Genomic DNA, 22715 nt, shown 5'->3' on the forward strand with positions numbered 1-22715 from the left:
CCTTTCAGGGACCGCCCTCTTTCTTCTATTCCAAATTTGGATTTTTTTTTGTTTGTTTTTTTGGCTCTTCTCCACTTTAATCAAACAATGTATTGTAAACCTCAGACAACAACAACCTAACTTAACATAAAATGCTACTTGGCACCTGAAGACAAGTCCCTTAATCTTCTTTGGCACACACACGAGGATTCCGAGGGACCAAAAGTACTGGTCGTCACCCGTTTATAGAACAGCGGTTACAACCATAATTTGGGTTTGATCTCTGTCCTCCTGACCGCCAGAGGCGGTGCTTCAAGTACTGGATGAGGCAGAACGATAAAGTCACAAGGAATCCATGGACCACCACAGAGACCCGCCGCAGGATTAACAATGATGGCATAAAACCCAGTCAAGTGGATGGGAAACCGCCAGATTCACCCCGTAAAATCGACCCAACTTAGCGGGCACTGTCCAAAAGGCAACTGCACAAGTATTAGTCAGCCCAGGAGGTTAAGAGGCTCGAGGTAGTGAAGAAGACAGTGGCCTGCCTTGGGAGACCGACTGTATGTCAACGACACGACCTCCGTCCCATGCTCACCTCCCTCTGCCCTTTTTGCAGCCTGGAGCAGCGCAACCTGGACCTGGAGTCAGAGATGGTGAGCCTGCACGAAGAGCTGGACCAGGAGCGTAAGAAGTACACCATGGCCGAGATCAAACTGCGAAACGCCGAGCGCGCCAAGGAGGACGCTGAGCGCCGCAATCACATGCTGCAAAAGGAGATGGAGCAGTTCTTCTCCACTTTTAGCGACCTCACCGCCACCGGTGGCAGCTCCGCCTCCGTCGCCACTGTTGACCCCCGCCGGCCTGATCGCAGCAACCCAATATGGATAAAGTGAAGGTGGGCGGGTTGAACACCCGGAAAGACGACAGAGTTTCTTGTGGCGGCTCCTAGCGGGATTTGGCTGTCGGAAACTCGGCGGGAAACTTCATGGGGTCTTCACTTCTGCGAGCATATCACAAAAAAATGGAATCTGAGCAAAAAAGAGTTGAATAAGATGTCAACTGAGATTTTAGAAGAAGCTAATGGGGCAGGACAGGTGCTAGCTGTGATCGCAATCATAAACCCTCCATGCTGTCTTCACTTCCGCTAGTATGTGTGGCTGAAAAAAAAATGGAAATAAATCCAAACTAGCTTGAGATTTTGGATAGAAGATGCTTCCAGGGGGAGAAAAGGTGTTGACCATGTTTTCTAACGCTCTTCTTAGCAACATGGTGAATCACATGCTACCCCGACCTAGCAGCTACAACTAGCATTGGCACAAAATAAGGGCAGAGCGAAGCTTTTTTTTTTTTTTTTCTTTCAGTCTTAGAATTGATTTTGGCATTAGCGTTGCGAGTTCGTTTGTCGGCAACTTACATCTACGGACTGAAAGGGGAACTAAACGCAATATGTCAAAACTGTCTGATAATGTGATATAGTCTTCATCTGGTGCTGTTGACTTCAATCCACTAAGTATTGACAGCTGGCAGACGACTTTTCAAAGGCAGTTTAATAGGCGGAAAATGAATCTGCACACTTGTCTGAAACAGTTTCTGTTTGTGTTTGCAACTTCTGCCTTCATTAGCCTCAGATAGCATCCTATCTGCCTCTTTTAGCAACTCTTCTGCACAAGCTCAGACGTGGCGGTGAAAAGTTTTAATAACTAGGACATAATGTAAATGATGGCGTCGCCTGGGGTGACGTCTGGGTGAGACTTTGTGTAAATAGAGCACTATTTAAATCCTCTCAAAGTCTATGTGTCACGTTGGGTACAAAACCATTGGTCCTCGCTCTTTGTTGTCCGTTCTGTACATAAAGAAGGAGGGAACGCGCGTCTTTTGTATAAAAAGAAATCAATGCCTAAATGTGCTATTTAAATATTCATACATTTTCACACTGTAAACGTGCTTGCACTTCCTCGTTCTTGTTGGGTTCATGACCAAAAAAAAAACAAAACAAAACAAAAAAAAAAAAAAACAGCGAGTGTGTAGCAAGATGTGCGTGAGGGAATGTCTATGATGGACTTGTTCTCATCATGTGTTGAACCAAATAAACTGTACGGTACGAGACAGTCGTTTTAAACCTGCTGCTGGTCATTGCAGGTGCACTAGATGTGTCCCGATGCTAGGTGGCTACATGTTAGCATCGCTATATATATATATTGTACATACCATCATTTCCCTCCCACCTAAGAGGATAACCACCTCACTCAAACAGCCCTGTTTGAACCATGTTGGTAACCAAAAATGCAAACGAGGCATGTAACACTTTGTCTTTGTGCATCTCCCTCACCAGAAGATTTTTTTCTTAATGGTGAGAGGTAAAGGACTGGGACTTCTGTGGAATAATCCACACACAGCATACTTGATTCTTAAAGAAGTGATTATACAAATGATAACTATGAATAAAAATGCATTCAAAAAATAGAAATTGTTATTTTCAACACCTTTTTTCAAAGTGACCTGGTTGCAATATATTCAACTTAAAAAAAAAAGAGGTTAAAATGTTAAGCAAATGTCCACAGAGAAGACCACACATTTCTCAAAGGTTTTGTTTATTTTCAGTCACATACATTACGTACTATTGTTTTGTTTTTACATACACAGTTCCTTTAAAATGTGTTTGGAGTAACAGCTCTCATTTTTTTCCTCTCATTTTTTTCACCTTTTGCAATAGTTTCACACTTTTATTTGCCTGAAGCTTTTGAGATCATCAGCAGGAAACACTTGTGTTTAATTCACTGTCAACCCAACAAAATGCTGAATGAAAACATTCCAAAATGAAAGGCGGAAAAATGGGAGAGTAGGAGTTGATTCAGATGACCTGTACATTGTATTTCGTCAACTTTGAAGTATGACGCTAGCATCGGTGTCCTTGGGTCTGCTTTTATTGCGTTCTTCGATTGTTGTTATTTACAATATGACAACAAAAGCGTGTGACCAGAAAATGCTTTCACGTGACAAATAAATTAATGGAAACATCCCTCGTGATGAAAATGAGGATTTGCTGTGATTCCCCAAAGAAAATCAACACAGGATTTTTCGACAGTTAAGATTTCAGTTCTGATTGTGTTGACTTGCTGGTTTATGTCAATCAAATGTGCTCGAGCGCACACTCACACACACACTACAACCATACAGCAATGACAAATGATTTTCTTCTACTTTTACATTCAGTGCCGACAAGCCAGCAAGGACCCAAAATATCTTACTGTGTATGGAGTTTTTTTTTTCCAAAATTGATTTAAATATAAAGTAAATGATATAAATGATTCAAAAATATCAATGAGTTCTTAAAAAATTAATAAACGTGAATTTATTTTTTAAAAACTAGTTACATTGTAAATGTGACTAATTGGGCATAATAATTGTAATTATTTCTTTACAAATTTATAATAGATTTGAAAAGTCGATATTTATTCGTAATTATTATTTTTAATGAATGCGTTTATTTTAAAAACGTATTTCACCACAAAAAGCACCGTGACGTTTAAATGTCAAAACAACGATCGAAAAAAACAGGTAGAAAAGGGGATGGGGCGGTTGGCCCACCCTCTGTCGTTACGGTTAAATCAATCGGTGCCACCATAATGGCTTTCTACGATTTATCTGCCATTTATTATTTCACTTACTTTATATTTAATTGCTTTTGGCAAACTAAAAAAAAACCAAAACACTTCAACGTTGTGTAGTAGTCATACAACAAGGTGAGAAATGTACTTTCAGGAAAAATAAATGATTCACAAAATGTAAAGATACAGAATTAAGTGCGTAATGGTTTAAAAATATCCTGTAATGTGCCCCACCCCCAAAGAAAAAGAGCCTTGGAGAGGGGGGAGAAAAATCCTCGTAAAAGTGGAAAGTTGCACCCTGTTAAAGACAGAAATGCCCCGACCGACCGGACCCTGAATGCAACACCAGCTGTACGATAGCTTATTCTGGAGACAGTACCCTCTTGCAGGCCTTTCAGGGTACTGCAGGTGTACATCAAGATGGACTTTTTTGTTTCAGAGGGAACTTGTAAGTGAATATCGTTTCTTAATTTTACATTGATTTAAGCAGCGTATATCAAACATATGACAGTGAACATAAATAAAATAAAAATAAAATAAAGTACAGAAGTTGCTGAGCCATGCATTGAGATGAGCGATGAACAGAAAATTGTTTGTCATAGCTGTTAACCCAAACTTTACGTTTATACCAATTATTTTATAGGTTTAAGGCAAAATAAGTTTTGTTATGTGTCGCTGTGCAATTTAAAACATTATAGTGTAACAATTTGCCACCACCAAAAGGCACTCGCCATTGCTAGCTTCCATAAGAAATGTGTTGCCAATGTAGCTCTGCAATAGTCTTGGGCCACGATTACTCTGTTATTTTAGTCATACTATAACGACCATTTCTTACTAGAATGTTAATAAGTACCGAGTAGAGCCGCGCCAAGGCCAAAAAAAAAGGTACCATAATTGTGTTTTTACTTTGTTAGCTAGCTAACAGGCTACTTCCTGGTTGTTGGAGTACAAGTTGGGTACAATTCTGATTCAGTGAAGGTGGAAGTTTCACCAAAACATGAGCACTTTGAAAAGGTTATTAAATACAGGAGAGCCATCGGCATCCCACAAATTTGTACAAAGGAAACGACATGAAACGTGGCACTGCTGTGGCGGTTATCACTGCCCGCGTTTTGCTCTCAATAAATGACATGCAATGTGGCGACTGGCTGTTTTGGTGGGAATGGATTTGCATCATCTTGCAGGCCCAAATGAAAGGAATATTACAGCAAAATATACTTTTGAACAGCAACGTAAGCTCTAATTGTCTGGACCAGACCTCCAATAACATGTTTTTATGCTCGTGGACATAAGACATATATAGGTTGGCTAAAGCATACAGTGACTCTTTTGCAAATATGAATTGAAATCATGCACAAGTGCAGCAACTGGCAGGAGCAATTCAGATCGCAAGGTGCATCAATAGTCTAAGATAATGCCTAAAAAAATTTGCAGACACTCAAAAAAGTGTCATTTTATTTGAATTAAATTCAATTAAATTTTTTAAAAGTTTTATTTCACTTCATTTTATCACTCTGAATTATTTTTTGTGCCAACCTGTATTTTTAATTCATTCGATTTTTGAAAAAAAATCGTGCTTAATTTTCAAATTTTTTTTTAGATTAAAAGACAAATTGCGAATCAGACAAAAGGCAACTGTGTGGCACAGGTTGACATAAAAAATATTTATTTTTAGTGTAATAAAATAAAGCAAGAAAAAAAAACAACAAAAACATTCTATCAAAATGAAAATAAGAAGCTTCCAGCATACTGGCCGTTAGTCCCACTCCGTGTGCCCTTCGGCTGTACACAATTACATTATTTACATGACATGGTGTGTTTATAAACCCACGCACACACACTTTTTAAGGGTTGTTTTGGATGAAGTACAGCAGAGAGGTCACATAGTCCATAGACAGGAGCGTGTAAATGTTTTTTTGGGGGGCCCATTTGAAGGGGCGGCAGGGGAGCAGCAGCCAGCCAGCGTGTGATGCTTTTACATTTAAAGGAGATGCAAGTCAAAGCTGCTTTCTGTATGCAATATACGTGGGCTAATAGAAGCAAAGCAACTAGAGGATCATCCACATTAGTGTATAACTTTAAATACCGCTGCTGTTTTTTTTTTTTTTTGTTTAGCATGACAACGCGCAGGCTTGATCGTCTCCGATTGATTGTTTCACATTTTTCCTATTTTCCATTTGTTTCCGATTGCGCTCCTCTACCCCTCTCGCCTTTCTTCTTCTTCGTCTTCCTCAGCGGCGGAAGAAGGCGGGGTTGCGCAGGCAGGCGGCTAGTCACCTGCAGCACCCCAATGGTCCCGCCGAGGTCTCCAGGCTGCTGTCAGTGTCTGAAGCCAGGGTCTGGTCGGTGGACATGGACGAGATGTCGTTGATGGACGAGGACGGAGGGAGGCTCTCGCTGCTGTTCACGGCTGCACCTGCGCTGAGGGAAGCAACGGCGGCGCCGCGGTTATAACGTACCAGAGCGCCCTCGCCGGCGCTGGAACGAATCGTGCAACACAGATAAGGGGAAAAAACACGGGAACCCAATACAAGGTGATTGGACGACAACACATCACAGCGTGGCTATTGGGACTTGGGTCCGGTGGGTTACACAGAAAAAATAAAGATCCAATAGCCCAAAAATGCGAGAGATTGACTACACTCTAAAAATATTTATAAAGTGGTAACTTTTTGTAACAAAATAACGGCGTGGAAAAGGGTCTCACCCAGCTTGTCTGTGAAATTCTAGTTTTTAGTCACTGTCATTACTAACGGATCCACTGCGCAGGGTATGTCATTATTTGGATAATTAACATCAAAAATGTTCCCCATGAGTCTAAATTGATGAATACTGCATTTGTTGGAATATTAATTAAGCAGCCAAATCCACCCGTTTTCATCCATCTCAAGGGGCGGCCATTTTGTCTTGTACTGTCATTTGCTGCTGACTGAAAATGACATCACAGGCCTGCACTAAATGTTTCCCAAGAACCCAAGTCACCATACATACTACAGCACTGTGTTGATAGATATGATATGGAAAGATCTTTTAGTCATACATTATCGTTTAGCATTTCATTGTGTTTTGAAGAAGAGCAAAGAGGAGACAGACGGACACGACAATGGGGTGTGTGAATATCAGGGGGTCCAGTTAGGTTGTATATAAAAGTGACTTACAGAGCGATTAGGCTTATGCACTGAGAGTACCTGAAGGTGAAGGCTGTCCCTTCACTACGCCATTCTTCGTTCTCTCCTCAAAATTCATCACTTCTTTGTAGATCAACTCTGTGGAACACAAGAAGTAATTTTAAAAAATATATATATGTTTTAAATATTGACAGCAGAGTTAAGTGTGCCTGCGTGGGTTTTCTCCGGGTACTCCGGTTTCCTCCCACATTCCAAAAACCTTCTGTGGCAGGTTGATGGAACACTTTAAATTGTCCTGAGGTGTGAGTGTGAGTGTGGATGGTTGTTTGTCTATGTGTGCCCTGTGATTGGCTGGCAACCAGTTCAGGGTGTCCCCCGCCTACTGCCCGAAGACAGATGGGATAGGCTCCAGCACGACCCGCGACCCTTGTGAGGATAAGCGGATCAGAAAATGGATGGATGGATGGATTAAAGATGAGTCCGAATTGGATGGGTGGTGGGATGTGTCTCACCTTTCCATTCATCAATGGAGTGTTCTCTCTCATCGAGCTGCTTGTCATAGATTTGAGGCGGAGGCTGCAAGAAAAAGAAAAGAAAATACGGCATCTTTAGTCATTCTGTGTTGTTAGCAGATCGTAAATAATGCTTTTATAATGCCACGTATTTTCTACTCCAAAGCTAGAGCTCAGTTTCGATGCAAGATTTGCGATTGTTTGCAAAATCACACAAGAAATGTTTTGGGAAGAAAGACAAACAATTTGTATTACATTTTAGGAACAAAATTAGTTTTGTTTTTTTTTCTGTTTTCCCTTTGGTGTGTTTTTGCAAACGAGTCCTTGAAATGGTGCTTCAGTACTTGCTTACATTCTAAACAAACGGCGACAAAACAATCAATGAAACCTTTTTAACGTGTAAAAGATGCACACAAAAACATGCTGGCATAGGAAGTAAATATACATACAAAACTTGATTCACACAACAGAGGAAACAAATCTACTGTATCAATGCTTAATTTTGGAAGAAGATTGAGTTCTCGTGGCTCCTTTCATCTAACTAATAGGATTTCACGCTCTTTTTCCCCCCCACTAAAGTCACGTCCGAGGGTTGCTTTCGACATCCAATCAGCATAGTTTGTCAAGAGAAGGGAGGGATTTGCAGAAGCAGTGGTTGTCATTTACCATGGATATTTGGATGAGATCTCTGGCCTTCATCAGGATGAGGTGACATTAGAGAAGGGGGAAAACAGCAGAACATGTGTTGAACAAGGCCACTCATATTGATAGATAGATAGATAAATACATAGATAGGTAGCTAGCTAGCTAGCTAGCTAGATAGACGGATAGATAGATAGATAGATAGATAGATAGATAGATAGATAGATAGATAGATAGATAGATAGATGAAGTCAGTTAACATCAGAGGCAACCGTCATATATTTGAAAAGGAAAAAAAATAAAATCCCAATTTATTTTTTTCAGGCTTTTTCCCGATCTCGCTGTCACCTCACATGAATGAGGCACTGATGATGAAGAGCATCACAAACAGTACAACATGGCTTCCTAATCAGGAAATTCTCTCCAAGTGCTAGCAAATCAACAAACACTGTTTACAAGTGAGCCTAGACGTCAGAATGTTGAAAGTGGTTGAGATCAAAGCAATTTCCAGTGCATGACAAGTCATACATTTGGACAGATTTTTCTCAAACGAGTCTGTGTTCGACGCAAGGATACATTTGATTTGGGAATCGTATCCAATTACAGATGCTTGATGTCGCTGTGCTGGTTTAAAGTCAAATTTGTGTTGTGCATGTATATCGGCCCATTTGTTTTGTTTTTCTTTAACATTCTGGGATTGTTGTTTTATGCCAGAGGAAGAATAGTCAGCCAATGTTTTTTGTTAAAGTTCTATGAAAAGCAATCATTCAGTTGTATTCAAATTGTTGTTGGTCAAGGTCAGGGAAAGGGTCCTATTGACAGTTATTGGATTCAATAGGCTCGAAATGGCTGAGGTGATATCCCTTTAAAAACGACCGGTACTTATATCACATTTAAAAAAATGAAAGTCTCAACTCAAAGCCTACTCACCGCCTCCACTTCAGCAGGATCGTACCACACATTGATATAGGGATGCTGCAAGGCTTCATCCACTGATATCCGTTTGGCAGGATCGATGATCAGCATCTTTGACAGCAGGTCTCTGGCTTGGCTTGCTGTAATTCGTAGGAAAAGACAATGAAAATTAGAGCGCAGCGTGTTGTTGAACGGACACTTGGACGGAGCACTGACCTTTGAACATGGCCACAATCATGTGGCTAGTTATCAAACTTGGCTGCCTTGCCCCGCTTACACCCAATCGGGAAGGTTGATGATTTAGGCAAATTCTGATCACCCAGCCGTCTTATGTACATTGTTCAAATTTAGTTGCAAATGGCCAAAATGGCCCTGAAATGGCCACTTGAAATCTCAAAATATCTGACTCACTGTGTCTTTGTAGCACACCGGGAAACTACCCTAAAATGGTTGCCTTAATAATAACAATAACTTGCATTTTTCAAGCAACCTAAGGTCGCAGAACTGGAAATATTGTATTTTTTTTTTTTTTCAGTTACGGCCTTCTTCACACCCTCTGATCGTCAAATAACTACACCATCAAGAGGACAAACTGCAAGCGTAGGAGCTTTTTCCCCACTGCTGCCTCTGCATGGAACTGACGGTAAATCTGTAAAATGATGCCTCTTGTTGCTCTCTATTTCATTTCTCCATCCATCCACCAATCCATGCATCCTGTTTCAGTTGGCAGGAAACTCCCCCCACTCTCTCTCTCTTGCTCTTTGGCGTCGCGCATGCTTCCTGTCTGACACTGTTCTCCCTCTTCTAGATTGATGAATATTTTAGAAGGCAGCAGCTTCAATGTCACAGCAGACAACCAGCAGTGTGACACCTCCAAGATGGAACAGGTGTAAGTTCAAGGCACCATGAACTGTGACGTCCGCAAATCTTGTGACACTTCAAGCTGTTTGTTGCCACTCCGATTTGAAATTTACTGTCAAATGATGCATAAAACTGTACATAAGGCAAAGGGGGATGACGTGTTGTGTATTTAATCATGCCACTTCACCTTGCCTTACCAAAGTCTGCTTTGCTAATGCTAACATACAATGCAAAAAGCCATACACAGGCTAATGAAACTAGCATCAATGTTGCAGTGCGCAAACATCAGAAACACATGCAGACAGATTATACTAAAATCATCACAAGTATGTAATTATATATTTTTTGTGTTGATTATAGAATATTTTTTTGCTAGTTTTCTAAATATCCATGCTTTTATAACTATCTTAGCAATTTCGAAATATTTCTGGCATTTTTGCAGGTGAAAAATCTACCTCTGCTCTCTTCTCACCTTTCAGTTTGTTGTGCTCGGAGTCGGCAGGGAAGAGGCAGTCTGGGAAAAGTTTGGGGAAGGTGAGGCCAGCGTACTTGGGCCGGTTCTCCACATAGTTTCTCACAGTGGGCTGCAGCTTCTTCATGAACTCTGGCGACGGTGTACCAAGCTGCTCGATCACCTTGTTCCACTGGTCGATGTCTGGTGCGGAATTAAGGCAAACAAGCATACAACAGACCAGGAGTATTCAAAAACATCACGAGAATGTTCAAAATAATTGTATTGGGAAATCATCCTTCATTTAAAATGTATTTTCTAAACGACTGACATAGTCAAAACCTCATTTGCATGTTTGTTGCAACACACACGAAAATACCGAAGTCCAAAATTAACGGAACTATGGGTACTTCTAATTGACCCGCACACACAAGCACCACTTCTCAAGTTCTCACAATGCCAGAATTTTCCTTCTGAGATGCCGTAATTACATCGTCGTGCTGAGAACGTCAACGCCGTCCACACTAAGTGGGTCACCGCGTTGAGGTGGCCAGATAAGGGTGGGCGAGTGTTGCTGGATGTCGGAAGGATACGGTCCGTCCCAGGGAAGAGCACTGTGCCTGTAATCACCTCTCCAAAGATGCAGCCCACTGACCACATGTCCACTGGGTTCACGCAAAACCACACACACATACACAAACTCGGATTACTGCCTAGTAACCTCTGGAAGAGGTAGCGCGAGGTTTGAGGTGTGAATCACTGCTGGGACTTTCCCATGTGAAGATATTCTTCATTTAAAAATGAGTATTCGTTCGAATGTATTTGCCAGTGAAAATTTTTTTCGAAATTTATGAATGCCTGGTTTTCTGGAATGCCTCATAAGCTACCACGTGTGATTATTTTTTTTCAATTGCTGTGACTCACCTGCTTCACGTGGACACTCACACACTCAATCTCAAACAGGCTTTTGCCATCTTGAGGACACAATTAAAGCTTCCCCTCAGGAGAGGCATCACTCCAGGTAACAACCTCACGACGTCACGCACGTGTTGAAATATTAATACAGAATACAAAATACTCTGTGACTCACTGATTTTTATTTTTTTTGTGTCTATTCTGCAGCTCATCAGAAAGGAAACGAAGCATCACTTGGGTTAGTTTTCCGCCTCAGAAACATATAGAGAACATAAGGTAAGTGTTTCAAAATGTGTGTGCATGCTACGAAAACATTTGAATGAAATTGGATTACATACAAAAACATAAATGAATACAGAAAAAAAGTAAAATTTAGACTACACAATATAGTATAGATACTTTTTAAATTCAAATTTGTTCCTGTCCTTACACAAGTATCACTATGACGAAAAGAAAAAGCACACTTTGAACAAGGATACAGTCCCGCCCGGGGAAAAGGATTTTGTGGCGCACCATTTCTCCCATAATGCACCCCACCGACCATATGTCCACTGCACGCAACGAGGCGAGGGGAATAGAGAGGGGGGGAAAAGCAAAAGGTTAGTGTTAAACCCTGAAGACATCTAGGAGACAAGCAGTCATTAGAAAGCAGCGGCTAATCGGAGTGCTCCGGTAGGCCTCAAACTGTAGTGCTAGTGCATTTGGAAAAAAATTTAAAAAACGAGCAGAAATAGTAAAGCGGAGCATTAGTGGGATTAGAACGTCAGGAAATGTGCACTGAGGCAACCTGCAAGACTCCATCAGCATGACAATGAGTCCAAATGTCGTTTACCCAGCAAGTTAGCGTTCAGTAAGACTTCATCTTGACTACAAGGACAATTATAAATGTTGTTCTCCAGTCACAAGGGCTTTGTTTTGTCCCCCGCTGTTTTAATGAATATATTAAAGATGTCTCGCAAACATACCGCCGTGTTAAATTAAGCCATTCACTGATGAAATCATCTCTGTAATGTGATTTGGAACAAGATTTATTACCTCTCAACAGAAACGTGCTTGGTGCAGCATTTAGTCTTGCCACCTGATGCATTGCTTTGACATCTCGCATTATTGACTTGTAAGGGATGTGAATGTAATTAGTGAACGGATAGGTTATAGTAAATGTATTTATCGCAGTTCACAGACGCTAATTGTTAACGCCTGGGCACTCAGCTCATTCACTGCCATCGACAGATATACAGTATGTCAAACATCAATTTTAACTGGCAGTGAATGATTTAATTACTTAATTTGTGGTTGTTACACTTTGCTGGGTTTTCTAATCATTACTTCGTTCACTGCCATTGACGTCGATATACGTCCAAAATCCATTTCAACTGCCAATTGTAATCTACCACTAGAATTGGGTAAAAAAAAATATGATCCTTACCATTCTCTTTGTAACCCATACCCAAGATAACCTCGGGTGCTCTGTAGTATCTCGTCACTACATAAGGGGTCATCATGAAGCTAGTGCCGGCAGTCCGAGCCAGTCCGAAATCCAGGATCTTGAGAGTGCAGTCTGACTTTACCACTATATTGCTTGGTTTCAGGTCCTACGTGACAGGATTTAAAAAGCGAAACAAAACAATCACCCTTTTCCAGCTAGAGTGAATCCAAAAAAGCCGAACAATGTTGAATTTGGTCAGGATATTAAAAAGTTCTCCTACCCTGTGAATAATTCCCGCCGAGTGAAGATGCTTGATGCCGCACAACATCTGGTAGAGAAGGTAGGACATTCTCTCATGGTCCAGCTCCATCTGGATCACCTGGCACAGGTTGGCGTCCATCAGCTCCATGACTAGGTACCTGGGCAATGTTCAGATTTAGCAATGGAACTGTTCAAGTGGTTGACCTTAAGGGCTCTATTTTCATAGACAGCGCAGCAGCACCGTGGTACAAATGCCGGCGGATTGTTTTGGATATTGATGGCCAAAAAGCAAAACCTGCTATCTGACAGAGGTGTGAAATCCAGATCCAGAAAGTAAACCCTGCGACAGTTTGTCTTTAGCCAAAGGTTTTTCGACTCAACCGGCTGCCTAAGATGACATTAAATTACACCCATTTGCACTGATGACACAGTGGGGGTTGTCTTCTCACCATGCCAAGTGCAAAGCAATAATGAAAACATGGTACATAACGCCATCAGTCCTGACATGGAACAAAAGCGCTGCGATCTTTCTCGGAAATTTGGCAATGACTTTTCATGTACGAAGGTGCACACTGTACTTACACATCTTGGAATTCCTCTAATGATTTTTGCGGCGTGAAGACGTTTAATAAACTGATAATCTGGAAGAGAAAAGAGCTGTGTCAAAGGCGTGTCCAAAAAAATAATAAATGACAATTTGCGACATACAGGACACCCATGACTAAATAGTGGGGGGAAAAATACAAAATGTGTCCATTCATACCTTCTATTAGTGTATTAACAATGGTGCAAAATAAATGTCTCAGAATTTTGCCACTTACAGTTATATGTTGGATTCAAATTAACATTTTTGTTTTGTTCTACAAACGGATATGGTGTGTATGGGGCAAGACCACAATGCAGCGTTATGCGACACAATTTTACTTTCAAAGCACAACCTCCAAAAGAAAAAATGCATAAATCATTTTGCTTACATTTTTGTGATTGACACATTTCATAAGCACCAACTCGCGGTATGCCCTTTTGGCGTGCGTCTGGTTCTGGAACGGTCTGCTGAGCTTCTTGATGGCCACATTTCTGTCGAGGACAGCGTCATAACCCGCACTGTTGACAAAGTAAGAACCAGCAAAACAATAGCATTTAGTCTGACATTCAATGTCAACGGAATGTTTTAACAAAAAAATTAAAATGCTTCTCTGCTAAAACAGGAAGTGGTCATTAATTGCTGAGGGATTGGCTTTGTGTATATTTTTATTTCTTTCTGTCTCTGTGGAGACTTACAAATCCCGCGGGATGATTTGTGACCATGGTAACAGTGTAGCCTCCATGTAAAATACACACACACACACACACACACACACATACACATTGATCCAGAAGGGATTTGAGTGAGGCAGCCATCACTTGGTGAGTCTTTGAGGAAGCTGATGTCATGAGTGGCTCGAGTGCTTCAAGCCTTCATCCTTCTTCATCCTCACAGAGGCATAAGGACGGAGAGATGTGCTCGCATTGCTCACTAAGGTGTTATGTCACCCTGGCGAACGCCCTTGAAATTATTATGGTTACTCCCCTGTTCAATATTAATAGGATGAGGTGTATCACAATTAAGAAAAAAAAAAGATACATGGAAAAACAAGTACAGTGCAGCTACGACGGAGTTATATTGTGGCACACATATTAAATTCAGATGGGGTTTTTTGGGGGGGTGAAATTTCAGAGTAAAGTTGCAAAACATTGTTGAGAAACATGTAAAATGTAATAAAATTAAGGTTCTAATGTAACAAAAAAGTAACAGTTATTATACTAAGGTTATATTAGAAACCCATTGTAATATTACAAAACGAAAGTAGTAATTATTCAATGAATCCTCGGGTACACAAAAAAGTCACATTTGTTGCATCTCAAGAAAATTCCCTAACATTACAAGAAGAATGATTAAAATATGACAATAAAATCAAATGCATTCATATTATGAGAATAAAGATGATTTGAGTCCCATAACAGCCCAGGCCAAACCTACAATGTGGTACTACTTTCCTATTTAGACAGGGTTTTGATGGGCATTTCTGAAAGAGCACAAAAAAAAAACCACACAACTAGGTATGTTTTACAGCAAATAGCTGGGGATTGGTTGTACCGGAATAAAAAGCGCAAACAGATGAATTTGTGAAGAGTGAACTACTAATACACAGGGCGGGATTACTGCACTAGCATGATCAAGCGCAATCACGTTAATGAGACTAAATAAGATTACTTCCATCATGTATCCCATTTGCTTGCATTTGGCAGCCAGATATTAAAGCGGTTTCCAGGGAGGTCGGGCGATTTAGTTCGCTCGGACGCGATAATACTGTCACCATATGACTTGATGACAGACAGCTGCGGACCTGACATGCGTCACTCACAACCTCCAAAATGGCCACAAGCCCAGCCCAAGATTATAATGTAGCGAGTGGCCCGCGACGGTCTGTGGCCGCTTGACGATGCGGGGGTTCATGCTTCCCTTAAAAGCCGAGGCTCGGCAGTTGTGCGTTGAATTACAACGACCGAGCTCATGGACCGCTGCCTTGCTGTTCGATCCCTCTTGGCTCGCGTATTATTCTAAACACGGCGGCGGGGTTTTAGTGCCATGAATTTAAATGCTCCCATGCCTCAACCGTTTTATTCAAACTTAAGCACTGTGCTACGAGCCGCTAGAGTTTTTGTTTTAATGACACTTTGCACAGCAGTTCATTTGATGTCGTACAACAGCGGAGAGCAGGGAAGCTACCATCGCCAATATATGTATGCGGTTGATTTAATGTTACGAGACTAATGTCATACATAATATGACACAAAAAGAAAAACTATTTCTGGTCCAAGTTTAGCCTTGGCGTGGGTTGGAATTATTCGCCTTCTCGTAATTATCATTCCGAATTAGACAAACAGTTTCAGCGTTACAACTGAAGTTGCTGAGAGATGATGCTCGGCGCTCGTGTCCATACCCAAACCAAAATGAATAAAAAAATAATAATAATAATAATAATCCTTACATGCGATTTAGGAGCAAGTGTACCCACGTGGCAGTGTAATTTTGTACACAGTTGAAGTTTAATTAACTGGATTTTTTTTTTTCACTACACACGATTTTGAACTGGTTGTGAACCCATTTTGTTCTTACCTTCAATGACTATGATATTCATTTGTGTCATAAGATACGGCACTATTCCAAAAAGGGAGCAATTAACGGCGAAACGACATCTCCCAAAACAAAATCCCACCGTCATAAAAATGTAAATGAAGATCGTAAAAAAATCGAAGCCAAAACCACCTACCAAACGATTCCCTGAGCTCCGGAGCCGATGGGCTTTAAATTCTGGTAGCGTTTTAAAACGGTGAAGGTGGAGTCTCCCACTTCCACGCTGTAGAACTGGTTGTCCACTTTGCTTTTGCTCATGTTGTAATGCTTGGCGATATATGACACATCCACTTGTTTTCCAAAACCCTGCACGAGGTAAGCAACAAAAAAGGCATTTGGTGTTAGTTTGATGGTCTCGAATACATTGTTGATAAGAATAATTACGAATGATGTAAACAGCAGATTTTTATTTTCCTTTTTTAGAGTCAAGTATTGATATTCATCACACTGTCCAATGAAAAATTTGCATTTCCAATTTTTTTAAATCCAAGAATAAGAAAAATTCCCCTGTTTTTTTTTTTTTATGTATTCTATTGCATAATTTTGTGGGGAAAAAACACACACACAAAAAAAAGATTGCATTTGATGTGATAACATTATTCGAAGGGTTAATGGAACAGAATGAGTACTGTACCTTTTCTTTTTTTACCTGTAAGGGACACACACCTGACAAAAGGCAATCTTCACATCCAGGATCGGTTGGCTGCAGTTGTATAAGAAATGTCTACTCATAAATACCTGCAAGACAAAACAGTGGGAGCAGGACTAATGAATTCACTCGTGCATCGACTGTCCAAAACAACAGCTCAACCTAATCGATAAAACTGAGTTTCAGTTTCTGAAACTTGAGCTCTGCAACTTTACACTGTTCTTTTTGGGCCAGCGAAGTACAGGTGCTGTATTTCAGGGAAAAGAAAAATGCCATTTAGTTTCTGTGACTGCTGTAAGTATGCCACAGTTAAAGCTTTGCCAAGTCCAAAGGGACAAGGGCAGTCTTAAAAATGACATATGGCACATACAGATTTTATATTCGTACATTGGCCTGTTTCGACTGACCTTGTTCCCTTCTTATAGCCTTATAGCCGAGACACTACCTTTCTTTCCCGCGCAAACTACAAAATTGCCGCATGGGAGCCATGACAGGATATATAGACCATCCAGCATTGATCTGACTTTGCCAGTTGCTTTCAGCACAACAGGGAGAGCGCAATGAGTTGCGTCTTTAAACTGACAGCCCGGTCCCGGTTTTTACGCTTCTGATACTACAGATCAAGATGTCAAGTTTCCAGGTCAATGTCATACCCTCCATTCCGTGGGGGGGTTGACAAAACAGCGAATGGCAAAAAGCTGGACCAACGCCGACCAGCTCTTACGTCATCGACTAATCCGTATCTGTGCTACGTTAATCTTGAGCCATCTGTGTGTATATTTGAGTTATTAAAGCTCTCCCAGGGCGCAGAGTGTTTGCCTTCGAGCAAAGTGATGAGGACCGTGTACTCGCTAGCTCAACTCTCTGGCCAGATTGGGTCTCAAGTGCTGCTTCGGTTTGATCAAAGACGACACTTGGCGTTGTATCATCAAGTGGAAATACATCACCCTGAGTGCAGTATGACTCGCTGCCAGTGGCTTGAGAGCTTTCATAAGCGAGGGGGGGGGGGGATAGCTCAGCTTTCCGTTTTTCTACTTTTGTCCAGGTGGGGTGCAGACAAGGTCCAGATATTGACTTGAAAATCAAAGCGGGGGCTGTGTTTTGTTTTTTTTTCCAGTCAGATGAAATCATCAAAAATAAGCTGCAACTATGGCTCAGTGTACTGCGAGAAACTATTGAGGGGTGCATCCATTGATCTTTAAGCGACCTTTCATGCTGTGTGTCTGTAGTGACGCTTGTTGCTTCATTTTGCATCATCTTTGTCCAGGCGATGTGCCGGCCGATTAATTTAAAAGACCATTTTCAGGCTAACCAGCCCAATAATTTGATTTTCTCCGACACCGCGAACGTGCTGAGTGTCATCCAAATAGGCCGGCGTCAATAATGACTGTGCCATGCGTCTCCTAAAAAGAACGTCAATAAGAATCCGCTAATGGAGACGTGCTCTGCTTTGGACACACACACACACACACACACTTCTGACTCAGCACAGTACCATCAAGCTGCATATACGACAGCCACTCGTTTATGGTTGGCGTTCATTTGGGGATGATTAACCCGCAATGGTGTTAAAATGTAGCTGTTATTGTTCTCCCTGGCACATCCTTTGTACTTTTGAGTCTCGTCAGAAATGTCGCCACTCATCCTCAACCATCTCTTTTGTCCCTCCCCTCGCTCCCAGGCTCCCGGCCAGGATGCAAACGCCTACATTACCCTTCCCCCCTCCTCCTCCTCGATTCCCTCAACCCACCCTTCAAAGCTCCATTGTGAGTGCTGGCTTCGGCAGCTTCTCCCGCAGTAACGCAGAAAGAGCAAGCAGTTAGGGGAGGGGGAGGCACCCTCCGAATATAAGTCTGGGAAACAAAACAGCACTGACTCATGCACAGGAGTCTCAAACGCTCCCCGACAGCTGATTGATTTCATCAGCGATGAAATACATATTCTTATCTCCTCTGGCCAATGTGTATTTGCGTTTGTTCAAACTGTGCTGATATTGCAATAAGGGAATTTAATCCGTATGGCACCAGCGTGTAAAAGAGGTTTGTGCTGTCTGATGCGGTGTCCTTTTTTGGGGGTGCTTTTTGTAAAAGCATGTTCAAGAACAGAATTTGACGAATCTTGTCAACTCACCTTTTTTGTACCGAAACTAACACCTCACAATGGCCCTTAAGGGACAGTGACAGTAAATTAGCATTGGCAGCTAAAAAACGTCAATTCCCCACAAAGTTACCCCTGGTTAGTAATGATAATTAATTACCAATACTGGTAATAAATAACAGCGGTAATTACCGCCTGACAAATACTGTCCAGATACTTTAACTACTGGTACTGATCATTTACAATACTGACAATTAGAGGATGGCCCATTTAGCTATCTGCATTCGTCAATATAACTCATTCCTAGTATTTATGCTCCATGTTTTGTCTGCCCAGCATAAAAAATAAAAATAAAATAAAAACTAATCACCTCAACACAAGCACGATTAGAAAACAAATTAATGTGCCGTCTTTAGACTCTGGGCCCTAAAGCATACAGATGTGTCGCAGGTTTAAATCTCGCACTAAAAGCTGCTATGCCCAAGCGAAATAAAGCCACATGTTAGCAAAATTCAATCCACTTATGTAACCGCGCACTCGTGCAGCCATGCTTATCTGATTGTTTGGAGTAATCCACAGTAAGATTGAAACGTCGCTGTGTTGTAGATAGACGGGGGGCCCACCTCAAGAGTGGTAAACTTTAATGGAGATGATAATGAAGCCGCCCCCCCATATAAACAAACATACCATCAAATCGAATAATGAAAAACTCATTTCGGATTTGTATGCAAAAGTCAGAGGTGTTGGGTCTTATCTCCAAATAGGAATAAAGTCTCCTCCATCCTGGAAGTCTACGAGAGAGTGGTACAAATGAGGTGTTTAACAATGCCGGCGCACCATGGGTGCGCGGGTAAATGGAAGCATTTAAAATGGAGTTAATTGAGTATTGCTCATATCGTGCGATAAAACATTTTGAGAAAACGTATTGAGTCCAAGTGAATCCATGTTGCATCTTGATGTCTGATCTAAGGGATACAAACAGCCACCGTAGTGCAATTCAAGTGGATACTGTCAGTACTCCCCTGAAATACTGAATTTTAAAACTGATTTGCCATAGACAATGAAAACCAAAATGTTCCTTGAGTCAAACTGTAGCCGTCATAAAACGTGTAATTGTACAGGCAATGCTTTCAAAGGCACATACCAGTAGTGACTGTTTCATGTCTTGCATACATCCATTGTGAGTAAATCTTTCGGTATCTGCCTGGTTCTGAAAATGACAGCTCAAGTGACGTGACCACCCCACACACCATTTCTCAGCCAATAACTTGCAAGCTAGGCTGACCGAAGTACCGGAGCAATAGAATCTCTTTGAAGCAACTGATTAAGCACTGTCATGTTAAAAACCAAAGGTAAGCAGAGCTGCAGTGTTGGCACAGATCAGTGTTAGCTAACAGTCTAACCAGCAGTATTTTCTGATAACAATGCTATTGTAATGTTCAGGTGATTTGTTAACATAGGCGGGCAGTATGATGACTGCATCGACATAACTAACTGCATCACTCTTTCCAGTGCCAAGTCTCCATGAGCAAGCATGCAAAGCAATCAATACGGTGACGCGTAAACATTTTTCAAATACAATGTTTTTTTCTTCATTCAGTAAACCCGCCGACCAATTTACCCCTCATACATCATTGTCGTATAAACGCTTACATAGAATGGTCATAAGCTTGGTTTACTGGGGAAGAGCGTGTTCCCTGCAGCACTTTCACATGAAGCATGAAAGCACGCTCCTGAATTATTCAACAACACAAGGTCAAAGCCATGGAATCCTCTCTAGCGCTCTCTGTGGCTCTTTATCTGTGTTTTTAAACACGGAGAATTTGTTGTGACACCCCAAAAACATCAGCCTGACTCACAGAAACACAACGATAATCGCCCCTGTGCCGGCATGCCCGCAATGATACTGCACATGGAGGCACCCCTAATGTATTGTATTGTACTCATGTAATCACGATTAAAGGTGGGCGTACAGTAGGGGCGCAAATTACGAAATGACGATCCGTTATATTTTTGGAGATCAGATAGTGATGATGTCGATGTTTGATGCTTCTGTATTGCTACTGTACCATAAGAGAAAACGATGCAATACATGGCACCTTTTCAAATAAGACGTATATTGATAACAGATGTGTTATTTTGTGTAGAAAGTCATCTCAAACGGAATATGTAAACATAAATACAGTACAAGGGTGCCTTCAGATTCGAGTTTAAATTGTTCAATATTAGTTGCTCAATGCAGAGGATAAAATATATGATGGTAATACTGTCATATTGTCTGTCTATATGTGTTGTGGCACTCTTTGTGTTCAGTCCATTGCTTGCAATGTTTAAAGCACAGCAACGCAGGTGCTATTTAGCATTAAGTCTACCGGGTTGAAAGGCTAAACTATGCAGTTGTTTTAAATACGCAGAGAACATTGAAGTACGCCGTGATATGACCATTTGTCTGGCCTATTGAGATTCACATCACAAAAATTATCATAGTACAAAAGGATATTTTGTCTTGCCCCTGGTTGACAATAAAAAAAAAATACGAATAAAATATTGAGATTCACATCATATTTGAAGGTCAAACGGGCCAATCACTCATATTTACTGCCTGCATATCGATGCTGTTAGAATGTGAAAGTGGGTTGGATATGACTTTTCTATACCCGGTGACCTAAAACAACACACATATAAAATACACACCACCGTATGCATGCAATGTTGCCCACTTTACGTGTACCCACTTCTAGTGGGATCTGGGACAGCCCTCCTGCCCTGCTGAGGTCCACTGATATTCTGCATAATGCACAAGGTATGCAGCTGACTTGTGTGTGAGAGAGAGACAGCGAGGGGGTGGGTGGAGTGGGGGACGAACTCTGCATGCGGGCCTACGCAGAATGGTGCTCCTGTTTTGTTGAGATTCATCCATCCATCCATCTAACCATCCATCCATCCACCCATCCATTTATCTAGCGGCCATTTGCATGGCTGCATCAAAAATGCAAGACAATTAGCCCGAGAGGAGAAAATATGGCGTTTCATATTGATTTTTGTTGTGACGTGATGGGATCAAATAGCACGCAGTAACCCATTCCAACAACCTTATTTTGCCTATGCAGGGCGGACGGGCAACATTGAGAAGAACTCAATGCTCTTGTGTTAAAAGAAAGAAAGAAAAAAAATCTTTGGCTGATTTGCAGAGAGATTGATAGAATTTGCATTCAACGGTCCTACTTACCATTCCGTGCCAGCTGATGACAAACCTAGTCCAGTTCAAAACATCCTAATGGGAAGCATTGCGGTCATCATGGCTGCAGGGATCCCGAAAATGGGAGACGGAAGTTGCTTTAAAAAAATCAATATATATGCCAAATTAATACAATGATTAAAAAAAAAAAAAAAAAAAGCAGAAATCAAGACGCAAAGATTAGCTGATGCTGATTCACTCTTCCCCAGCTCACCGACACCTTGCAACCATTGTGCTGCAAGATGCTGGCTGTACCATTGTGCACCGGGAGGGTAGGGAAGGAGGGAGAGAAGGAGGGATGAAGGGATGGAGGGAGGGAGAGGGGAGCGGTTGCCATGGCAACCCGAGAGGAGCTCACGTGACGTCAAAGCCGAGCAGGAGAGGGAGAATGGGAGGGAGGCGCACAGCTAGCCTGCTACCATTCACTTACAATGAAGAGTCTATCTATCTATCTATCTATAATATATCATCATTGTTCCGTGAAACGCATGTATGTTTGTTTGTTTCTTTGTATCTATTACACAAAGAAAATAAGTTTTTGCTGCATTTTTGGATGGAAAAAAAAGACCATTACTGTGAACTTAAGCCTTACAGAGGCCACATCAGTTAAAATCCATCCTATACATCAACTTCACAGATACCGGGAGTTGTGACATGCCACTTTATAAATCAGCTTTACAGATGCCATAATCTGCATGCTTTGATGCATGTTTTTGTTTTGTTTTTTAAAGCAGACATGATTAGCTTTCTACACTGCTTGCCCGCTTCTCACACGCAACTCACAAAGCTGACCTGGACAAACTGTTTGATTGGCTGATGAGTATCACTTGGAAAGAGTTACAATAAATGCCT

At 41.4% G+C, this 22715-nt stretch overlaps 2 protein-coding genes and 1 long non-coding RNA gene across 16 annotated transcripts in view; 2 read left to right on the top strand and 1 right to left on the bottom strand.

Annotated features, from left to right (window-relative positions):
* Positions 1-3694, top strand: part of arhgap24 (Rho GTPase activating protein 24) — a 32820-nt gene extending 29126 nt beyond the window's left edge. For 4 of the 5 annotated variants that reach the window (XM_019882850.1, XM_019882854.1, XM_019882853.1 and 1 more), the window contains one exon: positions 599-3694. In XM_019882850.1, coding sequence (XP_019738409.1) covers positions 599-875 — 277 coding nt within the window. In that variant the 3' untranslated portion in view covers positions 876-3694. The remainder of the gene's footprint in view (positions 1-598) is intronic. The other variant, XM_019882851.1, reaches the window with a different exon arrangement.
* Positions 3695-5157: 1463 nt separating this feature from the next.
* The window catches only part of mapk10 (mitogen-activated protein kinase 10), a 20112-nt gene continuing 2554 nt past the window's right edge, over positions 5158-22715 (bottom strand). The window contains exons 1-14 of one of the 10 annotated variants that reach the window (XM_019882857.1): positions 21855-22148; positions 16546-16617; positions 16016-16185; positions 13676-13805; positions 13284-13342; positions 12721-12859; positions 12441-12606; positions 11494-11565; positions 10121-10303; positions 8803-8927; positions 7897-7923; positions 7231-7294; positions 6779-6856; positions 5158-6006 (exon numbers count right to left, since the gene is read on the bottom strand). In XM_019882857.1, the coding sequence (XP_019738416.1) occupies positions 5864-6006; positions 6779-6856; positions 7231-7294; positions 7897-7923; positions 8803-8927; positions 10121-10303; positions 11494-11565; positions 12441-12606; positions 12721-12859; positions 13284-13342; positions 13676-13805; positions 16016-16185; positions 16546-16617; positions 21855-21857 (1431 nt within the window). In that variant the 5' untranslated portion in view covers positions 21858-22148 and the 3' untranslated portion in view covers positions 5158-5863. Of the gene's footprint in view, positions 6012-6748; positions 6857-7230; positions 7295-7896; positions 7924-8802; positions 8928-10120; positions 10304-11493; positions 11566-12440; positions 12607-12720; positions 12860-13283; positions 13343-13675; positions 13806-16015; positions 16186-16513; positions 16618-21854; positions 22149-22715 lie in introns of those variants that run through there. The other 9 variants (XM_019882862.1, XM_019882860.1, XM_019882866.1 and 6 more) reach the window with 9 other exon arrangements.
* LOC109523615 (uncharacterized) lies at positions 6023-9930 on the top strand. Its single transcript, XR_002169807.1, has 3 exons — positions 6023-6124; positions 9323-9430; positions 9596-9930. It is a non-coding gene; the product is annotated as an uncharacterized LOC109523615 (long non-coding RNA).

The sequence above is a fragment of the Hippocampus comes genome, unplaced genomic scaffold, assembly GCF_001891065.2.
Source record: "Hippocampus comes isolate QL1 unplaced genomic scaffold, H_comes_QL1_v1.1 scaffold30, whole genome shotgun sequence".
In the NCBI taxonomy this organism is placed as follows: Eukaryota; Metazoa; Chordata; class Actinopteri; order Syngnathiformes; family Syngnathidae; genus Hippocampus; species Hippocampus comes.